Consider the following 23,165-nt stretch of genomic DNA (forward strand, 5'->3'; position numbering starts at 1 on the left):
GGTCATTAAAAACCTACAAAAACACGATCAATTACTCCAATGATAAATGAAAATAGTTGTATCAAGTTAAGGTCTCTGCATCAAATTAAATTAATGCCAAATGATTAGTTAAATGAGAGAAACGAACCTCCCTAATTTGATTGTATTTACTCTCGTGTACTACATACCCATCATGTTTTTGAAAACTGGTTCATTGTAGTACATACCCATCTTGTTCGTGAAAACTGGTTCAAGCATTTTATCAAACAATTAACCTGCATATAAAATAATAGTAAATTAATAATCATTGGAAGTACAAACAGAAATAAAACAGTATTTAAATAATGCGGATGAAGGAGATAATGAACCAAGAGGTCGTGGTGTACGACCTTGAAACAAAGAAAAAGCTTAAAAAATAAAGAGATAGTATGATTATGCAGATTCATACCAGGACCGTTGTCATCAAAGATAGTAGAGCGTTTGCTCCCATTCATAGCTTCTTTGTTATGTAATTAGTCCTATGAATACCAACGTTTAACAAAACATAGAAGAAATAATATGATTATGCCGATTCATACCAGACCCGAGGTTATGGAAGGTAGTAGAACGTTTGCTCCCATTTAACGCTTCAACGTTATGCGATTAGTCCATCGATAATCATTACTGTAAAACAAAAAAATAGGTTTTGTTAAACATTATTGGACGTACGATTGCACAATAGATAACAAATCATCGGTACAACTAATTCAATATGAGGCGATGATGTATACAATTATTCAGATTCATGTATATGGCCTGTAACAAAGAAAGAAGAAGAAGATAATGATTATCAAGGAACGTAGTAATGATTTTTGAATTTGAATTACTGAAGACATGAATTGTGGATCTGTAATTGATTTGATATAATAACAAATCTATTTTTAGTAATATATTTGATCTTTTTAATATTGATAATTAATTTTTTAATAATTTTAAATATCATTAAGATATGAATTGTCCATGGATCTTTGCATATTTATATATGAATTAGTTGATTTATGAATATGGGTCGCCCCACTGGTCAAATTTAAAAAATATGAGTGAAAATATTTACAAAAATGTCATTTTTAATACTAATTTGAGGGGCTATTCACCGCTGCTCGTTAAGAAAAAGTAACATTTTTTCAAAAAGTAAAAGAAAAATATATCATTGTATGAATTCAAAATTCCAGCGGCCACTCTAAGCTGTGCAACATAAGTTTAACGCAGCCAAGGAGTGATTGAGAAAGATGCTAAGCCACACTCTATCACCATCCTTTTGCGCCAACAATTTCAATTTCAAGTCCAACAATCCTTTGTTTTTCAACCCTTTTTCTTCTTCTTTAACATCTTCTTATAATCCTCAACAACCCCTTTTATCTTCTTCCAAGCTTTTCAGTTGCAGAGCTTCTTCTTCAATGGCTGGTGTTCAAGATTCTTCCCCACATATCAAAAAGTATGTTTTTTAATCTGTTTTTATAGTTTAAAAATCACTTTTATTTGATTTTTGTAACATGGGGGTTGTGTAAAAATGATGGGTTGTTTATTTTAATGACTTGTAAGTTGTATCTGATTTTTTTTTAATAAGGTTTGTGTAAAAATGGTATTTTTAATGTTACCCAAGTGAGTTGTATTGAGCAATTTGTGTGTATATGTGTGTGTGTATAGGGAGAGTATTGAAGCTGTTCATGGGTTGTCAGAAACTGTTGTTGGTGTTTTGGGAGGAGGTCAATTGGGTCGAATGTTGTGTCAAGCAGCTTCACAAATGGCAATTAAAGTTGTTATTTTGGACCCCATGGAGAATTGCCCTGCTAGTGGATTAGCAGATTACCATATGGTCGGAAGTTATGATGATAGTGCCACTGTTGAGGAATTCTCAAAAAGGTTAGATTTTTTTGTGTTTTATTTACATTTTAATGTGAACACTCGATTTCGTAATATAATTAGTCATGCACACAAGTCTCCATGAGAATTCGGTTGCTTTACCTTTTGTTAAAAAGGGAAGACGGGTATCCTATAGGACTCTAGGTTATAATGCTAGGGACATGTATGACATGTTCATATATGTTTCAAATTTACGTGTGTTAGATTTGCTTTACCTTTGTAATTTAGTCTTTTCTTTTGGAGTAGAGGTAGCTAATAATTTTCCTGGTGAAAAATATAAGTTTTACTCATCACTAGTTTGTGCCTTTATGTTTGACTGTGAAAGTTGTAAAGCTTATTACATATTTATTTATAATGTTATTTATAGTGATATTTCACAACGAAATTGATATAAGTTCAGACGGGAAAAAAAAATATTTACTGAATTGCAGTTATTTAGAGATCAAAGTATAACAGTTATTAACATCACTGCATATGTAAGGATGTGATCAGTTAATTTGAATGTTAGGAGTAAACTTATGACTTAGTTCAGAAACTATTCCTTATTTTATTATGTAGATGTGGAGTATTGACGGTTGAAATCGAGCATGTTGATGCCACCACTCTGGAGAAACTCGAACAACAGGGTGTGAATTGTCAGCCTAAAGCCTCCACAATCCGCATTATTCAGGTACAATAATTTACTAAAGGGAACCCAAATTGCGAAAATTGTTGCTAGACATTTTTGCTTTATTATTTTTTTTTCAGTTTTGATCAGAGTTCGGTTGACTAATACAGTTATTTAAATTTCTCTTTTGCCTTCGCAGGATAAATATCTTCAAAAAGTCCATTTTTCAAAACACGATATTCCACTTCCTGAATTTATGCAGGTCAATACTTAGGAGGTCCAGTATTGATTTTTATCATCGTAAAATAACACTCTTTTATAAAAAAAATACTAAATGCTTCAGTGTTCTGAGTTCTGACAAAGGCTATTGCTGTGTGACAGTTGAATGATCTTGAAAGTGCTAGAAGAGCAGGTGACCAATTTGGGTATCCTCTTATGTTAAAAAGTAGAAGGCTGGCTTACGATGGTCGTGGCAATGCCGTTGCGAAATCAGAGGAGGACCTTGCCTCTGCTTTAAATGGTAAGATATTGGATGCTCTTTACCCTCCCCACAATGAAGGAGGCATTCGGAAAGTGACTAGAAGGCCGACCTATTTTCTGTGATATTCAACAAACCTGGCGCAAAAAAAATTCAATTCTCAATCCCTTCAAACCTAACCCAGATTTACTCTGTTGTGTTAGAATTATATTGGATGTTGATAGCAGATTGTTATGTGTACCAGAACACAGTTTGAAGATACTTAGTGATTTTGTTATACTTCTCGCCACTCAAATATTTAAAGATAATTTATAAGTATCCACAATGGTTTCCTGTAAAAAATGGTCGTCTCTTTTATGTACCAATCACCAATGGTTTTTTTGATGTTGTTATGTAGTTACAATGGTTTCCTGAAAACAATGGTCTTCTCGAATTGGTGATGTGATAGCCATGCTCTATATTTATTGTAGTCTGGATGTTAAATAGATGGTACTTCTTTTCCGTTCTTAATAGTATGTGCTTAAATTATAATGGTTTGCATATGGAGTAAAATATTTATTCTTATATAGCTGGGATTACAGAACAAGTTTTAACTGTAACAAGTTGAAGAAGTTTTGATATTTGATTCGTCTTGATAACCATGTGCAGCTCTTGGTGGATTTTCTCATGGTTTGTACGCAGAGAAATGGGCACCTTTTGTTAAGGTTTGAATTTAATGTTTTGTTTTATCTACGGGGCTTTTTTTAGTGAATTTGGGATTAGGTTTTATTAGCAAATTTCCTTCTATAGGTTCTAATTTTTTTTTATAAGAGTTGGTGGTTAATGCTGCCACTGATGATAAGATGCATGAGCATAATTTATAAATAACATCTCCATATTTTTTAGGAGCTATCTGTAATTGTTGCAAGAGGAAGAGATGACTCTATTCGCTGCTATCCAGTTGTTGAAACTATGCACAAGTAAGCCAATCAATGCAATATCATGTCTTTTGTTTATAATATAAATTTAATATTAAACAAACCATATTATCATATTTGTACTAAAATTCCATTCACAGGGAAAACATATGTCACATTGTTAAGGCACCTGCTAACGTACAATGGAAGATCATGAAACTTGCAACTGATGTTGCGGGCCGAGCTGTAAGCTCATTAGAAGGTGCTGGCGTGTTTGCTGTAGAGTTGTTTTTGACTGCTGATGGTCAGGTTGTATAAAGGATCAGTGTATGCTTGGAATTCTATTTTCTTATTTTTGCTTTTAAGTATCCATAACTAACATTTGGACAAAAAGTGGAAACTGTCAAGTCTTAAAAATTTATCTCCATACATCTGCCATGTCATGTATATATTAAGTACGAGTGTGCTTGGTGTTCTTATAATCCTTTCCACTCTTCATTGCTTGCGAGTCTTCTACTTAGTGGTTCATTCTTTTCTTTGTCCAGATTTTACTAAATGAAGTAGCTCCTAGACCTCATAATAGTGGCCATCACACTATCGAAGCTTGCTTCACATCACAGTATGAGCAGCATTTACGAGCAGTTGTTGGTCTGCCTCTCGGTGATCCATCAATGAAAACTTCAGCTGCTATTATGTACAATATACTAGGAGAAGATGAGGTAAAATGTTTTTCCTTTGCTTGCGCTACTTTGAATTGAAATTCCTCAATGTTTAAATAACATGATTACCGACAGAACTTGCATACACAAGTACATTTGGTTATATGTAAACACATGCGCCTGAACTGAGGGATAGAGTTGGTTGGTGAGAGGTAGTAGGAGTATGCGAAAATCGCAAACACGGACTTCCATTACACCTTGTTACTTTTAGAAAAGATTCTGCTTTAAGCAAGGTTGTGTTAGTCATGTTTGTCAGAGTGCCCACTTTTTGTCTGCTTTATTAGCTTTGAAATTTTGAAACAGCCCCTTTTTATGCAAACATACATTGAAGTACAGTAGTGTACAGATGACCCTTTCCCAACCCTGCTATATGAGTATATCTAAGACATATATGCACTGTGTAATATCTTTATCAGGTTTCAGTCATTTATTTGCTGGTTAATTTATTTAAAAGTTTAGCCATAAATATGATATCAGATATTAACTACATGATCTTACTTTCTTCATAAGATTAACTACATGATCTTACTTTCTTCATAAACGTAATATTGTTTGCCTACATGTCTGTTCTATGTGTACTGTGATGGTAATGCACAGTGAACAAATTGTTCTATTGCATAGGAAGTTGTGCTTCCAATAAGTTTGATAAGTTCTCCAGATCATCAAATTTATCAAAGCATCGTAATATGTATAGGACTGTAAAGTATTGAGGACTGACAGTACGCCATAGACTGGATTGATCTCACTTTTCGCTTGGAACCTACTTAACAATATATTGTTTTCCAGCTTAGCATATATCCTGTGCTACGAGATTTTTTTATTCTGCAAAAGATTACAACACTACTATTTGCTACTTACTGTGGTTTGCAATTTTAATGGGTACATTATTCATGGATCCTAATGTTAAAATTTAGTTGTAAAATTTAGCCTAAAATAATTTTCAGAATGTGTGAATTGTAAAAGAGGGTTTTAATAGTTTGGATTACATATCTAAATATGTTATGTCGAGTTGCCGACTTTATTTGGACAGTCTATTTACTTTCCTTATAAAAGTCTTTTCTTCCTTCTGTTGGTGATGTCTTGGTTGCGTACAAAATTCTTCTTTCCATGGTGGCTTATATTACACACTGAAATATTATTGCTGCTGCTTTATCCTAGATAATTTTATATTTGGTTTCAGTTGTTAGTTCATTTATGCATGTAGGGCGAACCAGGTTTCATCATTGCTAATCAAATCATCAAAAGGGCCTTGAAAATCCCTGGTGCAAACGTTCATTGGTATGACAAACCAGGTAGAATTTTTTTTAACTTTTTTATTTTGCAGTCATGTCATTCAGTGCCTTCTTACTTCAAAGGATCTTTGATGCTGTAGAAATGCGAAAGCAACGGAAGATGGGCCATGTAACAATTGTTGGTCCCTCTTTGGGGATTGTTGAAGCTCAATTGAAATCAATGCTAGCGGATGGAAGTACTGATAATCAGCCAGCAGGTTTTTTTTTCAATCAATTATTAATAATATTTTTCTGATTTGAACCTTGTAGTGCTAGTCAAGAATTTACAGACTGAATTTGCATGCTGAGATACATCAACAGTCAACTTTGTTCGGTATATCTCCAGCAACTTATTGACCTAGAATTCGGACTTGGTAGTTTTTTCCTCTGTCTATTTCCATGAGTATGAACTTTTTTTTTAACTATGGTAAATTTATTTAAATATTTATGAACAACATTTTAACATTCTTCTAGGATGAGATCCATGTAGTCAACTTATATAAGTATAGTATAACATGTAACTCTGAATTTATGAAACATCTGTTGCAAAACTATTCATGGCTATATAAATTTCACAACTGAAGTTAATTTCAGCCTAGTTGTTTAAGTAAACTGGGCACAAAATAATTGTAGCTCTAAGTTAGTTGTTTCAAGTAAGTTAGTAATCATTGAAGTGCAGCATGTTTGTAGTTTTGTTAAGATCTTGCTGTAAAATTATCAAGTTTAACAGGGATCCAGTGACAACAACTTATTAGACGGTTTATTTTTTAACATAAGCAATCACTTCTCCAATGTTCCTAAGCTTTCGATTTTTCTCTTAAAAAATATCAATTCAGCTGCTCCGCGTGTTGGGATCATAATGGGCTCTGATTCAGATCTTCCTGTAATGAAGGATGCAGCAAAAGTTCTGAATGAGTTTGGTGTGACTGTTGAGGTTACTTTCATACACCATTACCTTATCGTGGTTCACATAGTAGTTCAGCTATATATTACTGTCTAGATCTTTGTAGACCATCATGACAGTGGATTTTCAGGTGAGAATAGTTTCAGCACATCGGACCCCTGAATTGATGTTTTCCTATGCTACTTCTGCAATGGAGCGAGGTGTCCAGGTAATTATTGCTGGTGCTGGTGGTGCTGCTCACTTGCCAGGTTAGAATATGTCACCATGCCTTGCAATGTCCTTCTAATCTATAATAATATTATTAGCTCCACACTAACAACTGTTGATTAAAGGCATGGTAGCTGCATTGACCCCCTTGCCTGTAATTGGTGTACCGGTGCGGGCTTCAGCACTGGATGGACTTGACTCACTTCTCTCAATCGTGCAGGTAATGTTTTTGTAGTATACTGATATAGTGTATTTTGCGATAATTATTGTGATTTTCAGTGTGGAAGATTTCATGTAAATGGATTTCCTATCTTAAACCAATTAAGAAAAACTTTAGTCATTTGGCAACTCAAAAGAAAAAAAGGATAGCATTAGTCAATGAAGATCTGAAATACTGATGTACTTGAATGACATGACAGTACCATAAGTTTTTTGTGTGCGTGTAGGGGGGGGGGGGGGGTGTCTCTTTGAGCTGTCAATTTTTACATAAGCTTGCTTTATGATCATCACATTTACCCTTAATGTGCCCTAATTTTGCAAATTAAATCTTCATCATTTTAAGCTCTGCGGTTTCTGCTTTTCAGTAAATTACTACCTTGGAGAGTTGGTCTTAAATTACTGGTTCCTTTCTGGTCAATTCGCAGATGCCAAGAGGTGTCCCAGTTGCTACAGTTGCTATAAACAATGCCACCAATGCAGGTCTTCTTGCAGTTAGGATGTTGGGTGTTGGCGATGCTAACCTACAAGGAAGGTACTCTCTTGTGTTAGTTTGTACACACATGCCGATATGCGCTCGGGAGACGTGCATTTTATAACGAGTTTGTTGTTTTCTTTATAATGTTAAGACATTAACACATTAGGATGCCCCGTTGATGCAACTGATGGGTGATTAGTTTGTTTTAGAAATGCCAGAACTACTAATCCTAGTATAAATTCGTTAGAACTGGAAATGGAGGGAAGGGTAAATATTATAATTTACTCCAAAATAGTGCAAATTCCAGCGTGTCAGCCCATTTATCATTTATTTTAAGTAAACGAAGCAACTCCATAACAAGAGATCACCTGCAACCCTTATTTTCAGAATGGCTCAGTACCTAGAGGACACAAAAGAGACGGTCTTGGTGAAAGCAGATAAGTTGGAAAAAGGTGGTTGGGAAGCTTACCTCAACTCGTGAGTGCCTGTTCTATGTGCTGATGTTTTGTGTGCATAGTGTACTCTGCAAAGCCAATCCAAAGAAGAATCTGCACCGGAGGGGGATTTGTAGAGACAATACCACCGGCATATTGAAATTATTGTATTAGGCTTTCCCTTCCAGGGGATTGTGCCATGTAAAACTATGTAATTTTTTTGGTAGTATTATTATGTAGGTTACTGACAATTTGTATGAGCTAGGTAAATTACACCTTTACTCCCCACGACCTTAATGAATCCTAAAAGAAACTGAATTCAAGAGATTATTATATCTAACTTAAATTACAGAGGTAACTTTTAAAGACATGAAAATATCCCATCTCTTGAAAGCAAATCGAAACTAAAGAATTTTCTTATTTCCTAAAAATTAAAAGTTATTAAAAACATAAAAACATAAAAAACATATCAATATTCTGTATGTAAAATCCAAATCTTGTTAGTAAAATTATTCACCTTACTTGACCATAAATACACTCAGCTTAAAAAACTTATTATCCCCGAGAGAGAGAGAGAGAGAGAGAGAGATCTGGTAAACCCACAACCCCAATTAAATCCCCTCTTCTAATTTCATCAATCCCCTGCACCATGGCCAAACAATTCAACGTACCGCCGGTAATCTTCCCCTCCGGCAACAACCCAAACCCTAACCCCACCGCCCAACGCAACCGTCCCGCCACTGCCCCTTTCCAACCTCCTCGCTCCACCCCTTCCTCTCTCCCCTTCATGTCCTTCGACATCGGCACCGCTGCCACGTCACTCCCTCCACCCCTCTACGGCGCTTCCGCCACCGTCATCGGTGGCGGATTCGAGGACGAGCCTCCTCTTCTCGAAGAACTGGGTATCAACACTAAACAAATCTGGCATAAAACAATTTCAATTCTCAATCCCTTCAAACTTAATCCTGATTTACACGAACACGCTGATCTTTCCGGCCCGTTTATTTTTCTAATGGCATTTGGATTGTTTCAATTACTAGCTGGAAAATTACATTTCGGGATTATTTTGGGCTGGGTTACGGTGTCAGCATTGTTTCTTTATGTTGTGTTTAATATGTTAGCTGGTCGTAATGGTAATTTGGACTTGTACCGGTGTTTGAGTTTGATCGGTTACTGTATGTTGCCCATTGTTATATTGTCTGCATTGTCGTTGTTTGTTCCGCAAGGTGGGGTGGTTATTTTTGCGGTTACAGGTGTTTTTGTGGTGTGGAGTACGAGGGTTTGTACGAGGCTTTTGGTTGAGTTGGCCTCGTGTGGGGATGAGCATCGTGGGTTGATTGCGTATGCGTGTTTTCTCATTTACGTGTTGTTTTCGTTGCTAGTGGTGTTTTGAGTTAGAGAAGTTGTGATGGGAGGAAAAGGTTTGTGTGGTGGTGAAGGTTAGGTTTTGTTACTAGTTGGATCGTAGTTTGTTACCTGTATGGTTGTGTTTGTAATTGACATTATATGTTATGATGATGATAAATTGAGTGGGTCAAACAGTGACAGTTAGCGACAATTTTAGATTTCGTTAAACATGCTTTTAATTACTGCCTATATGTTGAATATTTATGCTTCGAGTATTCTGTTCTGTTAAAATTATATTGGATGTTGATAGCAGATTGCTATTTGTGCAAGAACATAGTTTCAAGGTACCTAGTGATTTTGTTTTACACCTCACCACTTAAGTATTTAAAGATAATATTTTGGTATACACAATGGTCTTCCCATATTTTCCCCCCTTTAAAACAATGGTCTTCCCTTTTGTGTATGAATTAGTTAAGGTCCAGATATTCCGTAAGTTCAAAATTGATGGATTGCAGGCTTGTCGCTATTGAAAAGTTTGTATAGTGAAAGATGTCAGAATTATACATACTTACCCTTGGCGCTCTTAGATGCTTCCCCCAATTAAGCTTCTGTTAGAACCAAAACTTCTTCACAGTTAGTCTTGTTGTTAGGACTAAATGTTTTTATAGTCAGCCCTGTTGTTAAAACTAAATCTTCTTTTAAGTCACCTCTGTAGGTCTTTTGTCGTGTCTGAGTTGTATATAGGAGTCCAAAGCCATTGAGGACATTAAGCAGGCTGCATTAGTATTTCTCAGGCTTGCTAGGTTTAGTGCTATTTATCGTGTTTTTCAGTCCTAAAACTGGAAACAAATGTAACTTTGAATATCTAGGACATTGTCTATGACGAAGTCATTAAGTTTGTGCAGAAAGGTTCCACTTTTATTCATCTGGCGATCCATATATTTTTATTCAGAGTTTGTTCAACTATAGTTAGACCAGAGATCTGTCTCCTTTTTGCAGTTGTGCTGCGTTGCGTGTTTTTAGCAATGACAATGAATTGCATCCTTGATTGTAAAATGACGTTGTGCTCTGAAGACCCTTTGTGCCTAGTAGCTATGCAAACTAGCTAATTGTGTAATATTGAGGTACATATAGCTAGATCATGGTGCTGTATTGATCTCTAACTGAGTAGTGTAAGTGTTTATATTGTACTTGTCATAGTTTATATAATGGTTTTGTTGGTTATGGACTGTGTGGTTGGGATGACAGGGGAACATATGTCAAAAGTAAGTTTAACCAGGTTGAATTTCATGACATTCTCCGATAAGTATTCATGATGATCTTTCCTTTCATGTACTGTGATTTATAGTCCAGATAGCTCATAAGTTTGAACTCTGAAACAACACGATTTAGGCTTGTAGCTACTGATATTCTTGCCTAGTGAAATATTTTGGTCAGGATTCTGACACGCATTTGGTCTTAATCTTTCATGTTCCCTCCAGGTCGCCCTGTTTTTAGAATTAACCTTGTTTTAAGTCATGCCTTCAGGTCTTCTCCTATGGTATATCTGAGTTTGAATAAAAGGCCAAATCCCTAAATAAAAGGCCAAATCCCCAAGGGACATTTAGCGGACTGCTTTAGTTTTTGGTCAGACTAGCAAGGTTGAATGCTAGTTGCTCCCTCTGTCCCAACTATTTCTTTACATTTTCTTTTTTTGGATGTCTCATCCAATGCTTTACATTTCAAAATTTATCAAAAATAGTCCATGTGTAACACCACTTTCCCACTTTTTCTTTGTTTTCACACTATTTTTACTCCACTATCTCTCTTTTATACATTAAAAATTAACGGGTTTCACCACTTCAGCCCCTTTTCTTTCTCTTATTCACTATTTTATATATATTTCTTAACCTCCGTGCTCAAACCAAATGTAAAGAATTGACCGGGACGGAGGGAATATCATATTGCCCGTCTTAAGTATTTAAGGCATTTTTTTAAAACCTGATGGAAATTCAAATGTTTATAACATTTTATTTCTCTTTTTCCTGGATATGTTGGTAGGAGTTGTCCCACATCGTTTGTGGAAAGGGCAGATTGTTATAATATAAACAGCCAGTTAACTCCATTAGTACGAGGCCTTTTGGGGGTTTCCAAAAATAAATCCGTGCGGGCTCTACCCATAACGGACAATATCATACTAATGTGGAGTTAGGTCTGCTTAGCAAGTCCAACAAGTGGTATCAGAGCTATGATTATAACGGTCCATAACAATATTAAATTGACTCTCAGAATGGACTTAGGAAAAGGCGGATGGGCTAACTCAGGATGGGCTCAACAAAAAGGCAGGTGGGCCTAGGGGGAGCAGATAGCCAGATGGACTTCCAGTATGGGTCAAGAGGGGAGCCATATCACACAATCAGGAGGCAGATCCGACAGATGTCGAGCCCAATGTGTGAAGGGGGAGATTGTTAGGAGTTGTCCCACATCGTTTGAGGGAGGGACATATTGCTAGAATATAAGCAACTAGTTAACTCCATTAGTATGAGGCCTTTTGAGAGGTACCCAAAAACAAATCCATGCGGGCTCGACCCAGAGCGGACAATATCATACTAATGTGGAGTTAGGTCTGCTTAGTAAGCCCAACATATGTATACGACAATCAATGTCTTTTCGGTCGGGCAGTTACCTCTATTCGTTAGATTCAGAGTTTAGTCTATTGTTTTGTCAATGCAATATATAGGGCTACTCCAATAGAAACTAATATACAATAAAAACTAGAAATCAAATATTTTTTTTTAAAATTACTTCGAAATATAATACATATGGTATGCAAATCGATCGTTGAGAGATGGAGAAAAATACAGTGAAATCGGATTTTGAAAAAAAACTTAAGGTTTGAAAGGAAAAATTAAATTGAAAACTGAGGGAAAAAGCTGAAATTGTGTGTGGTTGGATATAGATTAGTTGGGTGTGGTGCTTTTAGGGGAACCATTAAATATCTAATCTAATGTCTTAGATTAGTTCCTAGTTCCTAGTTTCTATTTTAAATTTGGTTTGTATTTGATCATTTTCCTGTATATATAGGGGGCTACTCTAATAAAAATCATTAAAATAGAAACTAAATGGAAATTTAACTTTTAGGATGATAAAAATGGTAACGGAGCCCGAGGTGGGCCCCAAGGGTGGGCCTTGGCAGGGTTAGGTTGGGGTCGCGGTGGGGCCTAGTGGGCCAAGGTGGGGCCTATTAGGGCCCATCGGGGTTTATTTTGCATGGCTGAGGCCTATTTGGGATTATAATTCGAGCCTTGGGGAGGCCCAGTAAGACTGGGGTGGATTTTGGGGGTCCGGAAGTAGGCCCCAGATAGGTTATGTGATCTTGGAGGTGAGTGATGTGATCTAGGGGGTGGGTGATGTCATATAGAGGTTGTTTCTCTTGGATTCCATTTGAGTTTCTATTTTAATGGTTTCTATTTGATCACTTACCTATATATAATATATATTTATATTATAATATATATATGTATGTATGTATGAAAGATATTCAGTAAAACAATTTTTTTTGCTAAATGAGTTTTAAATAGTACCAATACTTAACGAAAAAAGGTATACGAAATGTAAGAAATGAAAGAGTAGACAAATCATTTTCATAAACATCTTTTAAAAGAGTAGATAAGTCGTTTTTATAAACATCTTTTGTCCGAAACTGAAGAAAATTTAAGCAGTAAAACAATGTCTGTATGTATGGATAATAGAAATAGAAAGAGCGAATAAAGTAATGCATATATTTAAATGGAACGACAATAGATGAGTAAACAATAATTATCTGGCCGGAAAAAAAAGTTTTCCTATAAGGAAAAAAGTAAGAAAAATTATCTAAATAGGGATTAGGGTGATAAAAACAAAAACGACTCATATTCATTTATCCAACCCAACTCGATTCATATATGTTAAACGGGGTCAAACAAATATCACATATTTTTAAATGGGCTTGGACCGCGTAAATATCACACTTTTATTAAAATTAAATGGGCCAAACACATGATTACCCATATTACCGATATTACCCACATACTTTTTTACGCCTCTTAGTCATTTATTAAATATCATCAGACTATCTTCATACTTCAGCAACCGTATGAACTAAAATCATACTTGACTTAAATACATATTTGGGCGATTTTAGCTAATAGAGATAAAAAATTTGCGATATTGATAAAGAAAATTTTGTGAATGGATTTCAAAAGTTTCGAGAACTAAACAGCTTTTAAGCACTATTGACCTCTATTTTTGTTTTATTGTGCCGCTTCTTTCTCCAAACAGGTTCCTTAACGTGCCTTCCTATTTCTTTGTTTGTCATGTGCACTTAATGGATGAAGAACAATACTAGTAGGAGTGCACTATTATTATCAGTCATGGCATGAGATATTTTAAGCATATTTATAATTACGGTTGCTTCGGAGTCTTGTTTTAGTACCGCATGTCAGATTATTAGCAAGTATCGTAATTGTATTACTCCTGAAAATGCGGAGGCATTGTTATGCACTCGCAATTGGTTGAATGGGGTCGAAGGTAAATGTTATTGATTAATTGTATCTTCTTTTCTTCCTTTCTTATTTTTGTTTGTAAATGGTTGATGATTGTTTTACACTAATATTTATATATTATTGTAAAATGTAGTTGTTGGAGATGAAGATGATGGAACTGAGGTTGTCATGAGTGATACTGAACACTTTGTTTTTCACCTTAATGTAGATTATTATTATTAAGTTGAATTAATTCGACTAGCTTGATAAGTGGGATGTGAATATTCATGACAGATGGAATCCCAGTTGCAAAACTAGAAATTTTGAAAGCTAACGCTATATTTAGAACTTCAATTAGTACTTTGTATGTTTGAATATCGGATCCTTCTGTTACATAAGTTAGAATCTGTCTATTTTGGTTTTACTATTATGTTGTTTAATGTTTGTTCTTCTTTAAGTACACTGATAGTCCCTTGTTCAATTGGGCTAATCTATTATCTCTTAAAAATCAGTATTTTCCTTTTTACCCAAAATAATAGTTTGTTGTCATTTCTTCAGTTTCAATGTTTTTAGAATATACCTTGTCAAGATTTTGGTTATATATGTAGATATTGCATCAGGATAAATGCAGTACCTTATCTTAAAAGTGAAATATGCTGAACATTGTCTTTGAAAGTGAAGAACACCGATTTTCACGGTTCTCTGATTATCTGTCTCAGAATTTCAATCATTTTCAATGATTTCCTAACAGAATTGTTTTTGAACAGCGTCATGTCTCAACTTTGAATAACTTCACCTATATGCTAGTTTGGTGCTTACCAGAAATATGGTAATCAAGTATATATGAAATTTTTAATCTTTTATACATTAAATAGATAAACATCTCAGTAGAATCTTATGGCATCATTAAGTGTAATCATCAATACCTTTTGCCAGATTTTAACAGAATGAATATGTTAGATATATTTGATAATGTCATGGCTAATATGTTTTATGTTTAGCTTTCAGATCTTACTAAACAGGATAAATCAGTACTTAACTGTTGATCAGTACTTATACTGGAAGTCAGGACTTAAGGATATCAGTACGTATGTTATCAGGAGATAATCATCAGAAGATAGATATCAGAACTTAAGTGCTGAAAGATAATCAGATAAGGACAGTAGCTGATTAAAGGAAAGAAGATTGAGATAAACATAAGAAGAGATATGCATGAAGAAGGAATTCCGCGAAGAATGGAATACTTGGAAGAAAAGATATCTGATTGATATATTTTAGGAAGCAGAATTATATTCCATATCAATTAGCGATTATCTTGTAACTGTGTAGTATATAAACACAGGCATAGGGTTTACACTATAAGTGTTATCATTATTAGAGAAGATTATTTATTGTAACCCTAGCAGCTCTCGTGATATTTGTTCATCACTGAGAGATAACAGTTCCATACTGTAACAGAGTTTATTGTTTCAATAAAGTTTGTTTTCTGTTACTTAAGTTCTTAAAGTTCGATTTGAGTGTACTATACACTATATTCACCCCCTCTACAGTGTGTGTGTGACCTAACAATTGGTATCAGAGCTACTCTGTTAACACACATACAGTTAAAGATCCAAACACAATCATGTCGGACACAGAAACTCCAACTAAGCCTACCAAAACTGAGGAACCACCAAAGACACAAATTCAGAGTCGGTATGAGACCATCAGAGTCCCCATACTGAGACCATCTGAATATCCCATATGGAAGGTAAGGATGACCATGTTCCTGGAAGCAACAGATCCAGAATACCTTGATAAAATCAAGGAAGGCCCTCACAAACCAACCAAGCTCGCTGTTGCAGTTGCAGGTGAAGCAGCAAAGACCGTACCAAAGGAGAAGAGTGATTATACTGCTGAAGACATATCATCAATTGCTAAGGATGCTAAGGTACGACACTTACTGCATAGTGCCATTGATAATGTAATGTCAAACAGGGTAATCAACTGCAAGACTGCTAAGGAGATATGGGATGCTCTGGAAACAAGGTGTCAGGGAACTGACACAATTAAGAAGAACAGGAAGACAATACTCACTCAAGAGTATGAACACTTTGACTCAAAGGCTAATGAGTCATTGAATGATTTATATGATAGATTTGTCAAACTTTTGAATGATTTATCATTGGTTGATAAAGAGTATGATCTTGAAGATTCAAACCTTAAGTTCCTGTTAGCTCTTCCTGAATGTTAGGATTTGAAGGCAACGACAATAAGAGACAACTACAATCTTGATGAAACAACTCTTGATGAAATCTATGGAATGCTCAAGACTCATGAGCTGGAGATGGAACAAAGAAGCAAGAGGAAAGGAGGAAAGTCAAGGACAGTTGCTCTTAAGGCTGAAGAAGAATTCCCCAAAGCAGCTTCCTCAAAGAAAGACAAGGGTAAAGCTCTTTTCATAAAGTCTGATACTGAGTCATCAAGTTCTGAGAGTAATGATGACTCAGATTCTGAAAGCTTGCCTGAGACTGATGCTGATGAGGAGATGATGAAGCTGTGTGCTCTTATGGTGAAAGGAATCACAAAGATTGCATACAGGAAGTTCAGGAAGGGAAAGAAGTTTTCCAGGAAAGGCATAAGTTCTGATAAGAAGAATTTCAGAAGATCTGAAGGCAGAGGAGGAAAGTCTGACAGAGGAGATTACACCAATGTTAAATGCTATAACTGTGGTGAGAAAGGCCACATATCTCCTGACTGCAAGAAGGTAAAGGGTGACAAAGGCAAGGCTCTTGTCACAAAGCAGAAAAGCTGGACAGACACCTCAGACTCTGAAAGTGATGAGAACTATGCATTGATGGCAAATGCTGATAAAGAAAGTGCTGAGAGCAGTTCTGAAGCTGCTGAAACAAAGGTACCTCAGACTACTTATGCTTTTCATACTGATGATATTAATGAGTTGAGAAGATATCTTAAAACCATATTTGTTAGCTATAGAGATCAAACTTTAACATGTGAAAGATTAACTTCTGAAAATCTTGCATTTAAGAAAAGGAATGATTTCTTAGAAAAAGAGTTAGTCATGTTCCATCAAACTCAGAAGGATAGAGATGATGCTTTTTATGTTAGGAATGAAGTGCTAAAATTAAATGAATCTCTAAAAACTGAGTTAGAAAAGGAAAGAGAGATTATCAGGACTTGGACTAACTCTGGCAAAACAACTCAAAATTTGCTAAGTAGTGGAAACTGGAAAGAGGGCTTAGGTTATGGAGAAGATAAGAAAGATAAAGGAACTGAAGAAATTAAGTCTGTTGATAAGCAAAAGCCAAAGTTAAAACCTGTTAAGTTTGTAACTGTAAAGTCTGAAAATGAAAAATCAGAAGTTACAAAGGAATCAACTTCTGACAAACTAAAACAGGAAAAGACAGCAGAAGTGAACATAGGCTTAATGACGAAGAAGCAGATTAAACATAAGCTGAAAGATGTTAAAAATGCAAACAAGGTAAAATCACCTAGGAAAAATAGGAATGGAAAGGAAGGTGTGAATAAAAGCAATGATTATAAACCTGTTCCTGATGCTCCTAGGAAAACATATCATAATTGTGGAAGTTCTAACCATCTGGCTTCTTTTTGCAGGAAGAATAAGAATATTAACTCCTTACCTTCAAAATCAGGAGTTAAGAGTCAGTCTGTTAGATACAAACCACAAAATCCTTGTTTTCATTGTGGTAGTTTATGGCATTCCATTTATACTTGTAAGGAATATCATAGTTTGTACTATGATTATTATCAAATAAAACCTTCTTTGAAGAAAGTTTCCATTGTTCCTTCTAGTGTAAATTCTGATTCAAAGTCTGATAGTGTAAGTTCTGATAAGAAAAATGTTAACATAAACTCTGATGCTAAATCCGATGCAAATGTTAACAAACTTAATAAGGCCAAAGGATCCAAGCAAGTCTGGGTCCTTAAAACTAATAATTAGTGGTCTTTGTGATTGCAGGGCAACAGGAAAAATATTCTAGTTCTGGACAGTGGATGTTCAGGACATATGACTGGAAATAAGGCCCTGCTATCAGACTTTGTGGAGAAAGCTGGCCCAAGTGTTTCTTATGGAGATGGCAACATTGGAAAAACATTGGGATATGGCAATATCAATCTTGGAAATGTCATAATTAAACAAGTAGCTCTGGTCTCAGGACTTAAACACAACCTACTGAGTATAAGTCAAATCTGTGACAGAGGTTATCATGTTGATTTCTTTGAAGAACACTGTGAAATTGTGAGTAAATCTAAAGGCAAAGTTGTTCTGAAAGGATACAGGCGTGGTAACATTTATGAAACTAAGCTTTCAACAAGTACTGATGGTTCTGCAATCTGTCTAATGAGTAGAGCATCAATTGAAGAAAGCTGGAATTGGCATAAGAAACTCTCTCATTTAAATTTCAACAATATAAATGAACTGGTCAAGAAAGATCTTGTGAGAGGATTGCCAAACACAGTATTTGCTCCTGATGGTCTTTGTGATTCATGTCAAAAAGCCAAACAAAGAAAATCTTCATTCAAGAGCAAGACTGAATCATCAATTCTTGAGCCTTATCATCTAATACATGTTGATCTATTTGGTCCAGTAAATGTCATGTCAATTGCAAAGAAGAAGTATGCGTTGGTCATAGTGGATGAGTTCACCAGATACACATGGGTATATTTCTTGCATACAAAAAGTGAAACTGCATCAACCTTGATTGATCATATCAAACATCTGGATAAAATGGTCAAAGATTCTGTGAAAGTTTTAAGGAGTGATAATGGCACTGAGTTCAAGAATTTGATAATGGAAGAGTTCTGCAAAAGCCATGGAATAAAGCAGGAATTTTCTGCTCCTGGAACTCCATAGAAAAATGGAGTTGTTGAAAGGAAGAATAGAACTCTCATTGAAGCTGCACGTACAATGCTTGAAGAAGCAAAGCTTCCAACCTATTTCTGGGCTGAAGCTGTGCAGACTGCTTGTTTTACTCAAAATGCAACACTCATTAACAAGCATGGAAAAACACCATATGAGATGGTGAAGAAAAAGAAGCCAAATCTGAAATATTTTCATGTATTTGGATGCAAGTGTTTTGTTCTCAAGACTCATCCTGAACAGCTATCAAAGTTTGATCTAAAAGCTGATGAAGGAATCTTTGTTGGATATCCACTTTCCACAAAAGCCTTCAGAGTCTATAATTTGAGAACAAAAGTGGTCATGGAATCTATCAATGTCTCTTTTGATGATAAGAAGATTACTGGTCTTGAAGATTTCATTGACCATGATCAGCTGAGATTTGAAAATGAAGACTCAAATTCTGATACTGAAAATCCTGACAGTCTAAGTCCTGATACTGTAAACTCTGATGGATTAAACTCTGATGTTATTGAAACTGTGGTGACTACGTCAAAGGAAGATGCACCTATGCAGGGGAGCATACTCAAGATCCTACCACATCTCAAGAAACATCAGAACATGCATCTGGCTCTTCAAGTTCTGATTCGTCAAGTTCTGATAAGCCTAGCTCTGATAGTGCTGAAAATCTAAATACTGAAGAATCCAACTCAGAGAGCATAGTTTCAGGGGGAGCATCAGAAAATGAAAATGAAGATAGCATGGATCATGGGGGAGCATCCAGTTCTAGAGAAAACCTTCCATCTGCAAGGAAGTGGACAAAATCACATACACCTGATTTGATAATTGGAAATCCTAATGCAGGTGTCAGAACTAGAACAGGTACTTCAAATGAATGTCTTTACAATTCTTTTCTCTCTCAGACTGAGCCAAAGAAAGTGGAAGAAGCTCTTCAAGATGCTGATTGGGTGCAAGCAATGCAGGAAGAGTTGAATGAATTTGAAAGAAACAAAGTCTGGACCCTAGTGCCAAGACCAAAGAATAGATCTGTTGTTGGTACAAAGTGGGTATTCAGAAACAAAACTGACAATGATGGCATAATTACAAGGAATAAGGCAAGGCTGGTTGCAAAAGGATATTCTCAACAGGAGGGAATTGATTATGATGAAACATTTGCACCAGTTGCTAGGTTAGAAGCCATAAGGATATTTTTGGCTTATGCTGCTCACAAAAAGTTTACTGTCTTTCAAATGGATGTGAAAAGTGCTTTTCTCAATGGAGAATTGGAGGAAGAGGTATATGTTGAACAACCTCCAGGTTTTGTAGATACCAAACATCCAGATTATGTCTACAGGCTTGATAAAGCACTTTATGGACTTAAGCAAGCTCCTAGAGCATGGTATGAGACTTTAGCTCAGTTTCTTCTGGAAAGTGGATTCAACAGAGGGACAATAGACAAAACACTGTTCTACCTCAACCATGGAAAGGACTTACTTCTGGTCCAGATTTATGTTGATGATATCATTTTTGGATCTACAAATGACAAACTTTGCAAGAAGTTTGCCAAACTAATGCAGTCAAGATATCAAATGAGTATGATGGGGGAACTTAGCTATTTTCTGGGCCTTCAAGTCAAGCAGAATGAGGAAGGCACTTTTATTTGTCAAACCAAGTACACCAGAAACTTGCTGAAGAAATTTGGAATGCAAGATTGTTCAAGTGCACCCACTCCAATGGCCACTGCTACAAAACTAGATAAGGATACCGATAAATCAGTAGATATTACTGACTACAGAGGTATGATTGGCTCTCTACTCTATCTAACTGCTAGTAGACCTGATATCATGTATGCTACCTGTCTTTGTGCAAGATTTCAAGCAGATCCAAGAGAACCTCACTTAACAGCTGTAAAAAGAATCTTTAAGTATCTTAAAGGAACAGCTGCTCTGGGATTATGGTATCCTAGAGAATCAGATTTTAAACTAATAGGTTACTCAGATGCAGATTTTACAGGGTGTAAAATTGACAGGAAAAGCACAAGTGGAAGCTGCCAATTTCTTGGAGGCAGATTGGTTTCTTGGTACAACAAGAAACAAAAGTCAATTTCCACATCAACTGCAGAAGCAGAGTATATTGCTGCAGGAAGCTGTTGTGCACAGATTCTTTGGATGAAGAATCAGTTACTGGATTATGGGTTAACATATTTCAAAATCCCTATTTACTGTGATAATCAAAGTGCTATTGCTATGACAGGTAATCCAGTTCAACACTCTATGACAAAGCACATCAACATAAGGTACTACTTCATCAGGGAACATGTGGATGAAGGTACAGTGGAATTGCATTTTGTTCCCACAGATCAACAACTGGCAGATATCTTCACAAAACCACTGTGTGAAGCTACTTTTACAAAATTGGTAAATGAACTTGGAATGGTTTCAGGTTCTTTCTCTAAATCTGCTTAGACTTGTTCTGTGTTATCAGACTTTATGCTCAGTATTTACAGAATTAATCTCATTGTATATTCTGTGCTTAATTGATAAATGTCTTTAAGTACTGACTGTTGTCTGATATATGTTTCTAAACTCTGATAAGTGATATGTCTGTTCTAGTATCTATTCAATCCTATGAGGATAACTGTGCTAGATACTGACCTAGTAGTCTTCAATAAACAAATGATTCCATGTAAGAAGTAATTATTTCAGTGGAAATCTTATGACACCAGCAAATTCTGATAATTGAGCTTAGTTAAGTTTACTTTGTATATCTTATTACTAAGTCACAAATTAGAATAATGCTACTCATCTGTTAAGTTCTGATACTAGTAAAACTGCTGAATGTACTAAGTGCTGATAAACCTCACTTATCAAAAGAAAAAGCAAAAAGATCAAAGAATAAAATCAGGTACTCCTTTGAGATCTAGAGTAAAAATGTGGAAGGGACGACCCAAGTGCATTGCTGGTATTAAGTAAATATGCATTAGAAAAGCAAAATATTTTCTTGGTGACTTTTCACACTCTATGATTACTGGAGAAATACTCTGATAATAGCATAAATTCTGATAAACAGTCGTGACTCACTTACACTGAGAAGCCACTGTAAAATAGAATTTCAAAAGATGCATAAAATTAGCACAAAACAGTTGAGGTGGACTCAAGCATAAACTCATTCATCAGTAGGTTTCAGGACAATAACAGCTCTTTAGCAAAATTTTAGTTATGCCTTATTTTTAAGATGTACTAAAGTGAATCAGACTTTACTCTTTGTCTGTTATTTAGCTTAATGCACACACTAATCACTCCATCTGAATGATGAAAATTTCTGTGGTGGTCTATGTTATTTTAGATAAATAGTCATTGTGTCACATTACACTAATTCTGAGGACAAGTTCTAGTTACATGTTCTAATGATTAAGTTCTGAAGTCTATAACTCAGAACTTGTATGAGTATTTACTAAGATGGGCATTCCTTTTTCGAGTTAAGAAATTATGTTCTGATGACTGTTAAGTTCTGGTATAGGTCTAAGTTCTGATTTCTCAGTCTAATCCTTTACTTGGCTTATCTGTGAATAAAATTTGATAACAGTCTCAGTTTGAACTAGAATATGTTGAAGTGGAAGATTAATAGTCACTATGATTAGGATTAATGGTATTCATCCTTGAACAGTCCACTGTTTCTTGTTTCTTGTGCGTTTTAAAACATGACTCCTCTTTCCAATGACTGTTATTCTTTTTCAAAGTCTAGGGAGACGAGGTAGAATTAATTCTACCTGTCAGCATTCAATTTCCTTGCGTCTCCTGGCATTCTCTTGTCTATATAAGCAACCACTTCACACCAGTCTTTCCATCACATTCTTCTCACACACTTATCCTCCTTTTTCTTTCAAAAACACAATGGTCAGATACAACATGTTTTTGAACTACCAGACCTTCAATATGGAGCTAAGTTGTGCCGAGTGGCAGCAGGAATGGCATGTCACAGCCATTCCTGAGGAGATATGGGACTCTGTCCCACAGGAGGTACTGACACGCCTCTTGTTCTTCTATATGGACTACCATCGCCATCTGGAGCGATTGGAGGAGGAAAGGCTGGAAGCTCTCCGCCAACAAGAGCGAATCATCAGACTCGCCATTCTGTTTGTCGAGAGTAGGAAGAAGAAGATGACTTAATCTCGTCTTCTTCCTGTTTTTCTTCATCATCAGCTTTGTCAGGCTTCTTAGCTAGGACTAAGGCTGTTGATGTTAGGATTAGAAGCTTAGGGAAAATCTTGTATAAGTATTGATGTAATTTCCATTTCATAAATGTATTGTCTTGATATATTAATGAAAGTTGTTCTTACTTCAAGATTTTGTCTCTGGGTTATTTTG

General features: G+C 35.7%; 2 protein-coding genes across 3 annotated transcripts; both read left to right on the forward strand.

Moving 5' to 3' along the window:
• Positions 1–1,177: 1,177 nt before the first annotated feature.
• On the forward strand, positions 1,178–8,372 carry LOC141668097 (phosphoribosylaminoimidazole carboxylase, chloroplastic). 2 transcript variants are annotated; one of them, XM_074474792.1, is made up of 16 exons: positions 1,178–1,453; positions 1,666–1,881; positions 2,440–2,551; positions 2,688–2,750; positions 2,870–3,008; positions 3,615–3,670; positions 3,852–3,925; positions 4,024–4,171; positions 4,408–4,581; positions 5,786–5,873; positions 5,954–6,070; positions 6,689–6,786; positions 6,887–7,004; positions 7,089–7,183; positions 7,608–7,714; positions 8,045–8,372. In XM_074474792.1, exons 1-16 carry the CDS (start codon positions 1,248–1,250, stop codon positions 8,136–8,138), a joined length of 1,905 nt encoding a protein of 634 aa, XP_074330893.1. In that variant the 5' UTR covers positions 1,178–1,247; the 3' UTR covers positions 8,139–8,372. The 2 variants fall into 2 exon arrangements, with proteins under 2 accessions (XP_074330893.1, XP_074330900.1); XM_074474799.1 differs by lacking the exon at positions 8,045–8,372 and having other exon boundaries at positions 1,179–1,453; positions 7,548–7,684.
• A 254-nt stretch (positions 8,373–8,626) lies between these two features.
• Positions 8,627–9,649, forward strand: LOC141668109 (uncharacterized). The gene has a single exon (XM_074474809.1). The coding sequence runs from the start codon at positions 8,741–8,743 to the stop codon at positions 9,482–9,484; it is 744 nt and encodes a 247-aa protein (XP_074330910.1). The 5' UTR covers positions 8,627–8,740; the 3' UTR covers positions 9,485–9,649.
• Positions 9,650–23,165: the final 13,516 nt, after the last annotated feature.

This window comes from Apium graveolens, chromosome 1 (assembly GCF_009905375.1).
Source record: "Apium graveolens cultivar Ventura chromosome 1, ASM990537v1, whole genome shotgun sequence".
Lineage (NCBI taxonomy): Eukaryota > Viridiplantae > Streptophyta > Magnoliopsida > Apiales > Apiaceae > Apium > Apium graveolens.

Bases quoted from the DNA above. Each gene is read 5' to 3' on its own strand.
- LOC141668109 (XM_074474809.1), top strand. From the start codon at position 8,741: ATGGCCAAACAATTCAACGTACCGCCGGTAATCTTCCCCTCCGGCAAC.
- LOC141668097 (XM_074474792.1), top strand. From the start codon at position 1,248: ATGCTAAGCCACACTCTATCACCATCCTTTTGCGCCAACAATTTCAAT. The intron at 2,552-2,687 runs GTACAATAATTT...TTGCCTTCGCAG, and splicing joins CCACAATCCGCATTATTCAG to GATAAATATCTTCAAAAAGT. The intron at 6,787-6,886 runs GTTACTTTCATA...GTGGATTTTCAG, and splicing joins AGTTTGGTGTGACTGTTGAG to GTGAGAATAGTTTCAGCACA.